At 38.0% G+C, this 8,167-nt stretch overlaps 1 protein-coding gene across 2 annotated transcripts; it reads right to left on the bottom strand.

Annotated features, from left to right (window-relative positions):
• Positions 1 to 2,165: 2,165 nt before the first annotated feature.
• LOC126718355 (protein-tyrosine-phosphatase MKP1-like) lies at positions 2,166 to 7,880 on the bottom strand. Of its 2 annotated transcripts, XR_007652892.1 has the most exons (3): positions 4,643 to 7,880; positions 2,917 to 3,107; positions 2,166 to 2,444 (listed from the first exon to the last, which is right to left on the bottom strand). XR_007652892.1 is itself a non-coding variant. In XM_050420497.1 (2 exons), exons 1-2 carry the CDS (start codon positions 7,247 to 7,249, stop codon positions 3,018 to 3,020), a joined length of 2,697 nt encoding a protein of 898 aa, XP_050276454.1. In that variant the 5' UTR covers positions 7,250 to 7,880; the 3' UTR covers positions 2,575 to 3,017. The 2 variants fall into 2 exon arrangements, 1 of the variants encoding a protein (XP_050276454.1); XM_050420497.1 differs by lacking the exon at positions 2,166 to 2,444 and having other exon boundaries at positions 2,575 to 3,107.
• Between the last annotated feature and the right edge of the window lie 287 nt (positions 7,881 to 8,167).

The raw sequence follows: 8,167 nt of genomic DNA, 5'->3' as shown, positions 1-8,167 counted from the left end.
TTTACAGCATCCCTATTGGCTTTTATCAGGCTCGAGTTAGCCTAGTAAGTAGTAAGTGCTCTTTTAGACGTTAGACCATTTTGGTTTAATGATGGAATTGGAAAAGATTGCCAAAGGACTTGGGCATGTATTCAATTCCCAAGCTGTTGTCCAAAAATGACTTCCCTACCTCAGAAATTTACCTTTTTCGTTTCCTTCTCCATTTCTCATATTCCTAGAAATCAATATTGGCTATAAGTAGCTTTTAAGTGTACCTCACTTTTATATTTGAAATAAAAACTAGTTATCCATATGCTTAAGTCGGTGGAAACTACATATTTTTTTGAGTGTGGATTTGTGGGTTGTGGCAGACTTGCTGAGAATTTTGACCTTCACTAGAATACGCATCCTATTCAATCCTTCTTTTTGCTGATAGAGCAAGAATAGTGCATTCGTAGGTTTGTTTTTTCATTTATTGTTGGTTCTCTCTCTCTCTCTCTCTCTTCTCTTCTTCTTTTCCCTCCTTTTTTGAGAATCACAAGGGAACCCAATTTAATCAATGGCTTTGTATATAAAAACGTGAACGTCTCAGCTGAATTAAATATCCAGGCAAAGGGTTTCTCTAGAAAGGAAAAAATAAAAATAAAAGCAGGCAAAGGATGGTGTAGAGTTCTCTGAACAATTAGTGTTTTATACTCCATGTTTTGCAGTGCTTATTTTGTAACCAAGAGGTAGGATTTACCAATGCTCCGATAAGTCCTGAACCACAATCTTTTGCACAAATTTTCTTATAACTGTTGAGGGAACAAATTGTAAATTATAAACTTATGAAATAATAAAGTGGCATCATTGATAGATTTAGACGAAGATTAATAATATCTTAAACAATTTTAACAATTATGAAATTTGTTGTGAAAAGTAATACGTGTAGCATTACTCCCAGTGCCCATCTATAAAGTTCGCTAGTACAGCAAACTAGATATTAAACTTGACTGGTCACTTTTGCGTGTGGCTACAAAAGCAAGAACTTCGGCTCAAATTAAATTAGATGGCTTGTCTGTTTAGCATTGATTTTTACAACTAACTTCTTAGCTTATTTGTTTATGTACTATTTTTTTTAAAACATTACTTTCTTCTTTTTTTTTTTTTTTGAAGTGAAAACATTACTTTCTTTTTCAAAGGTATAGCCATATTTTAATTAACTTAAGCTAATGCAAAACAAACGATCAAATTCTTTAGACTTTTTTACCTTATAGTTAGTAGTGATTGTGCCAAATTACCAAATTATTATTTTAACAACCAACACAACAAAAATGAAGCTACAATGAAGGTGCTATTGCTAAATTTTTTAACTATTGAGCTACAGCAAACTGCGGTTCACTGTAGCTCAAAGCTAAACACATAAATTAATATTATATTCCTCTTTCTCATATTTTAATTAAAAAATGTTTCTCTCTACACTTTTTTTTTCTCTCTCTCTCTCTCTTCCTCCACCCCGAGCTCTTGCCCAAATCATCTCACCCCTACCGCCTAGCCGCCGAACTAAAACCCTAAGCTTGAAGCTGCTTCAAACTTCTCTCTCTTTTTTCTTTGGCTGAGCTTGAGCTTCACCTTCACACCGATCTCTCCTCCCTCCTCTCTTCTCTCTCTGACTCAAAACTCTCTCAACAAAATGTGTTGGAATTGGTGACGACGTGGGATTTCTGAGTTCGTGGGTTCTATGGGTTCTAGATTGCTAGGTATTTTGGTGGTGATGTGGTGGTGGTAGGTTGTTAGGGTGGGTTCAATGATCCGTGGGTGTGGGTTTGGGTTGAGATCGAGTTGTGGTGGTGACTGGTAGTGGGTGATTCGATCTAGTGGGTTTTGTATTCTTGGGTAGTCCGATTTGTGGGTTTTCGATTTGTTGGTTGTTTTGTTGGTTTTTGCTAGCGGCAATTGATGAAATTTGGGTGGTTTGATCTGGGTTTTTTTTTAGGATATATTCATATGGGTTTGTGTTTGATGTGGATGTGGGTTTGGTGGTTATGGTGGTGGACGTGGTGCCATGATGGTGGTGGTTGATTTTAGGTCATGGTTTGGTGGCTGTGGAAGGGAGAAGATACAGAGACAGAGAAGAAGAGAGAGAAAATAATAAATAAATGAATAGTGTTAACTGTGTAGTAAAACATAAGAGCATTAATGTAAGGTGAGCTGTGAAATGATAAGTTAAAATAGATAAAATAGTTTTTTTGGGTGCTAGAAGCTAAATTTTTTAGCACTACCACTGAATATTTTTAGTAGTTGCTTTCACCAATATGGGACCTGAATCCTGATTTAGGAGGCGTCTGTTCTATATAATCAGACTTCAAAATTGTAGATTATGGTCCATACAAAAACAAATATGGTACCCATAGTTTAAGATTGGGAAATATCACGTGTGAATATAACTACTGTGTTAGTATGACCTTCTGAAACCTTCCTTAGCCCTGCATAAAGGAATGAAAGAAACCTTGAGCAATTTCAACATTGTGCAATAACCAGCCTATTTCAAACATAAAATCATGTATCTGAATATCAAGTATAGAAAATGAAACGCAGAGAGATAAAGATCTGCTCTTTAAGAAAGATGGCTTTGCTGCTTTCTTATTTCATTACATACAGCAACACCTTCGGTGCTCAATGTAGCCAAAGCCCAGATAAACAAAAACTAAGAGCTACCAGAAGGGATGAAAAAAAAGGAGCAGTAAAGAAGAAGAAAAGGCCTAACAGGGAAAAGAATAACACAAAAGCTTTTAATTTACTACTTATATATTATCTAATATTATATACTTCTAATTCCAGTAACTGTAGAACAGGCTTGTTCTCTGTACATGCTTTGCTGTAATAATGATTCACATCCTTACCATTCATCACACAAGCAGATAATAATCAGTTCTACTGCCCGGGATGCTGACTTACCTTTCACAATATGCATCAGACCCTTTTTGACATTCCATGCAAGAGCTAAATTGACTAGGAATTGAATTCTTGAAAAATGCTGCATGCTTTGCTAAACAGTCTCAATTGCAGCCTCGGTCCTGTGTCTTATGGGATGATATACAGCTGAGATAGTTTAAAAACTGTTCTGGCTCTTCACTTTCCCTTATTATCTGACACAACATATATCTTGTTAACAAAAAATAAAGACATTGTATCCAACCGAAAAGCCCAACACATGGTTTCTTACATGCTTTTCTAAGCCACAAGAAACGAATTTTTAATTATTTTTAGGGGGAAGAGAAAAGTGTAGTTATTACTTATTTGCTTTTTACTTCAGCCAAAATATACCATAGGTTTATCTCACTTTAAAGTAACAAAACATGACTTGCATATTTAGCCTGTCAAATATGAAAGAAAAGCAGCTCAACTAGCTAATTCATCTTATTGAAGTATTATTAGTCTGGACAGAAATTGCTGTAAGCCTGTTACTGCTACCTAAGTATGACATTTTAAGTGCTAGAAGAGTTGCCATAATTCAATACTGTCCTTGAGAATCATGTTCCAGGATCATTGATCCACCGTGAGGAAATGGACATGAAAGACAGACATGATCAAAATTTTCAAGAAGCAGCCAGGAAAAGTTAAGAGGTCATAAATTTTGTCTGTGAGACTCAAATGCTGTCTTCATTTCCCTCTGTAATTACGGTTAAGTGATTAACCAACTGACTACTGCCATAAAACATAATTCTACTGGCTCTGAAGTAATTTAGATTTTGAGGTTATGAATTGTGGGCAATTAAATTGCACATTTACTTTATGTTTTGAGAATTCAATTGATACAACAAGCGGGGGAGAGGGGATTCGAACAGTGGTTCTTCTCATAAAGGAGACCATGCAATGCCATTGAGCTACAAGGCTCTTGACATACTTTATGTTATATTTATTTTAGCAGATACACACATGTTCAATAGCTGAAGCCAGAGAAAGTTATTTCAACAAATTTAATTCCATATAATTTCCTTGTGACTTGGAAAAGAACACTTACATGCACGTGTTTGGCAATGCCACATTCAATCTTCACTCTAAAGTCTAAATCTCCAAGTCTTGATCCATATGACAGACTTCTTAAACAAATGGATCATGCTAGAAATCTTAGAAAGTCTTCTAGTGTCTTATGCATTACTAAGTTTCATTTCTGATACACTTCTGACAATGGTCCCCTCAAATTTCATTTTTTTTCATTTCTTACAGTTGATGACACAATGTAGTGAAAGTCAATGTTACTATGGGTGAAGAAGCCAAAGAATAATATGCAATGATGATAAGATATACTAAGACTCAGTTTTCATGTTGGCTTTTCCTCCCCCACACCAAAACCTGTTTTGCTTTTTTTTTGGTAGGTTTTATTTGCTTCTCTTTATACATTCTCCCCCCTCTTTCCCCCATACCCTCCACAGCAACACCCCATTCTCCTCCAGGAATAAAAGAAAAAGATGTAATTTCTTTTTCCTGGTGGGGCTACCTTTTATGGTGCTAGTCTTATCCACTTTAGTAACCATGCTGTATGTCAACATCATAAAAGTTTTAAGTTTCTAATTAAAAGAAAATATAATTAATCTCTCTCAAGATGTCAAGAACATTTAAAGCATGCCATGCAACAAGGACTCAATAAAACACATCATATAAATATAAAGTGAAATATTACCTGTACAGGGATATCCACTGGCAAACCCATGTGATTAAGGAAGTTGTGACCAACTGTCTCCCAGTGAAGATTACTACTATCCCATTTTCCATCGATGCTGATCAACTGACTCTGCCCTTTCACATCCAAAAATTCACTCCCCAACCATACAAATAAGATTTTGCGACTATTGGTGCCTACACTCACATCTGGAGCCAACAGAAAGTATACAGATCTGGAATCAAGAATGCAAAAAGATTGCATCTCCAATTTATTCATACAAGGCCACTGGAACAAAACTGGGGTTACCACTCCTGCAACCCTGTTGATCATATCACCTGACAGAGGATGAATTTTATTATCATCCTCTTTCTTACTTTCAATCTCACCTTGTAATTCAAATCCAGTATCAAACATAATCTCATCTCCATTGGCTTCATGCTCAGATTGGTTGCAATCAACATCATTCATCACATCATCCTCGATGTCAGGTAAAGCGAAGGACCATGATCGTACCAGATTCTTAGGGACTTGAGATGGCTCATCAGCTGAGGGTAATAACATTCGAGGTGGAGGATTACTCCCTCTGCGCTCTGCAATAGAGGGTGAAGTTCCTTTACATGGCAAAGAAGCATTTCCAACTCTCAAAGTATGTTTATCAGAAACCTCCTTTGCAGGCAGAGTTTCTTTATAAATCAAACTAGAATTATCTGCCAAAGAAGCATTCATTTGAAAAAATTGATCTGTAGATTCCCAGCCCGAAGGTGAAGGCTGCTGTGAAGACAAGTATGACAAGTCAGACCAATTAGATGATGATGGTGAAAAGGTAAATGAACTGGCGTAATCAGAGGTTGATGGCGAAATTGTTGGGGACTTGGAGCTGAACTTCGGGCTGCGGCCCGGAAAACAAGAAAAAGAATCTAGTGAACTGCAAGTAGGTGTGGGTGACAAGGCAGGATCAGTTGTCAAAGAACAAGAATATGAATCTGGCGAAGCACAAGGAGGTGTCATTGACAAGAAAGAATCAGTAAGAGTAACAGAGTGTTCCACTTCTTTAGAAGTTTCCCTTATCCTATCTGGGCTGCCATTTGGGAAACAATCAAAGGAATCTGGTGAACCGCATGGTTCAATTGATGATGATAACAGTGGTGATGGTTCAATCAGACCAAGAGAGCGTTTTACTGCTTTCTGTGCATCTAAAATCATATTTGATTCATCACTGGATTGAGTACAATCACTGTTCAGTTTGGAGGAGGTGACAAATTCTTTCATGAGACCATTAGCAAGCTTCCATCTTAGTCTCCCCCATCCGTTTTCTCGGGCGGGGAGGCAAGTTTCTGATTCAGTATTTGAAACTGAAAAAGGTGGAACAACCCCACCAGCAATCGCCTTGTGAAAAATTTGAAAATCCAAGTTATATTCATCCACCTCCCTTTCACCAGCCTTAACTTGATTTGCTGCAGCAACCAAATCATTACTGGAACACAAATTCCCTTCCTTTCTGACCTCCATACTCTCAGAATTGTCTGCTAGGAGTTGCCCGTTGGCAAGAGCATCCCAAAATTCTGATGGCTCTTCACCTTCTTTGATACTCACAATTGGTCCCTGAGCCCCTTCATACCGAATTACCTGATGTGCAGCTCCCATAGCACTATTTGACATCACAGTATTGCAATTTTTCCCAGTCCAAACGTATATAGCAGAAGGAACATGCACAATAAATGCTCCACGAGAGTCAAGGCCTTGTGCACCTGGATGGCTTAACATTTTTGGTACCAGATGAAGAGCAGCATATGATGAGTGGGGGGCCATCTGATACATCCTAATCACCGAATTCGGGCTTGCAGGCACAGCATGTACTCGCTTCTGGCACTGCAGAAGTTGGCAAGCAAAACCCATATTTGGGTTAGTCACCGCTCGTGCTGCCTTCACATATTGAAAGGCATCTTCGAAGCTCTGGCCCTCCCTCCACATGAGGTATGCAATAACCAAAGAGGTCGATCGTGACACTCCCTGGCAGCAATGCACAAGAACTCGCCCACCTTGCTTCCGAACATCTTCAAAGTAATCAAACACATCATAGAGAATACTTGTAATATCCTCGGATGGGCTGTCTTGCAACCAAAGTGTCTTATACACAAGATCACTCTTAAAATATTCAGGAGAAACAAACCCAACACAGTTCAGCACATGGGTGATCCCATTCTTCCTCAAAATCTCGCGGTTCTTTGCAACAGCATCACTTCCCAAGTATATATGCTCAGCAATTCTCGAGCATTCCTTGTTATAAAACGCAAGCTTTTCCCTCTTAAATTGGAATTCTTTCACGGGTGGTTGTTCCGAATTTGAATTCTCAAGCGGTTTAGCTTCCCCTCTCGGGGTTTGGGGATGAGGCCATATGCCCAGATCATCAGAACCCGCCTTTGGCCACTCCTCTGCAGTCCTCCGGTTGATTGAAAGTGGCTGAAGTGGCGGCAAGCATGACCGCACTTTACTATTCAATTGTGGTCTAGGGCTAGGGCATGGATTAGGCTTGGAAGGAGACCGGTCAGTCCATGAAACTGACCGCAAATAGGTTCTCCGGGTACCTCCTCCGGTAACCGGGGTTTTATCTTCTTCCCCTAACATACTAAAAAGGGAAGGAAAAAAAAATATATATATAACAAAATTCTACAAATTTAACTGACACCCATTAAAGGATTGTTCCAAGAAAGGTCATAGAAACAAGCAAATGAGTTTCTTTGGAATAAATAGCAGATATTTGAAAATTCTCAGTCTCCCTTCTCACTTTTTTTTTTTTTTCTCACCTAAAACCCTTGACCCTCTATCTCTCTCTATGACTATCTAACTCTCTCTCTAAAAGTACAATCTTTCTATCTAGATGGACAAAGAAGAAGAAAATTCAAACACGAATATGACCCAGTAAAAAACTCTAGCTGAGAAGTATATAGTTTGGCTTACAGATTCAACAACAAGAAAAAGAGGAAAAGTGGAAGATAGAAGAAAAAAATTACATACAGTGTAATAGTAGAGAGAATTAAATACAGTCGAAATTGTTGAAGAGAGACTTACTCCAAAGAATCTATCTCTTTCAAGTTGAAAGGTCGCTTGTTTTGTGTGTGTACTAGCAGCAGACTTTTGAAACCCTAATAGGGAGAGAGAAAGAGAGAGAGAGAGAGAGAGAGAGAGAACTGAGTTTAAGGGAACGAGTTGAAGAAGTGAGTTACCAAAGTGGATTGGGTTCATGTCATGGCTGGGTTTTTTGGGAAAGAGATTTGTCTCTTTTGGACTGAGGAGGAGAGAGAGAGAGAGAGAGACTGGGTCAAACTGCCACGTCAGCGTTAGATGAGTAATAGTAGTGTTTTTTTTTTTTGGTTTTCAAAGACATGCATGTCTAGCTTGTGATGTCATTTAAAACGTTTTTTAATGTTTTTAACTTCAAACCAAGAATTTATCAAACAAAGAACCTTGAATTTTACGACTAAGAAAGTTTTGGTTTTTTTTTTTATTTTATTTTATTTTTTATTCCATTTCCTATTTTTGGGA

Source organism: Quercus robur, chromosome 3, assembly GCF_932294415.1.
Source record: "Quercus robur chromosome 3, dhQueRobu3.1, whole genome shotgun sequence".
Taxonomy (NCBI): Eukaryota; Viridiplantae; Streptophyta; class Magnoliopsida; order Fagales; family Fagaceae; genus Quercus; species Quercus robur.
Note: the sequence above shows the minus strand (reverse complement) of the source record. Positions and strands in the feature narration are given on the sequence as shown.

Coding starts and splice junctions, on each gene's coding strand:
- LOC126718355 (XM_050420497.1), bottom strand. CDS start 7,249: ATGTTAGGGGAAGAAGATAAAACCCCGGTTACCGGAGGAGGTACCCGG. Junction 3,108..4,642: donor CAGTGGATATCCCTGTACAG/GTAATATTTCAC, acceptor ATGTTGTGTCAG/ATAATAAGGGAAAGTGAAGA.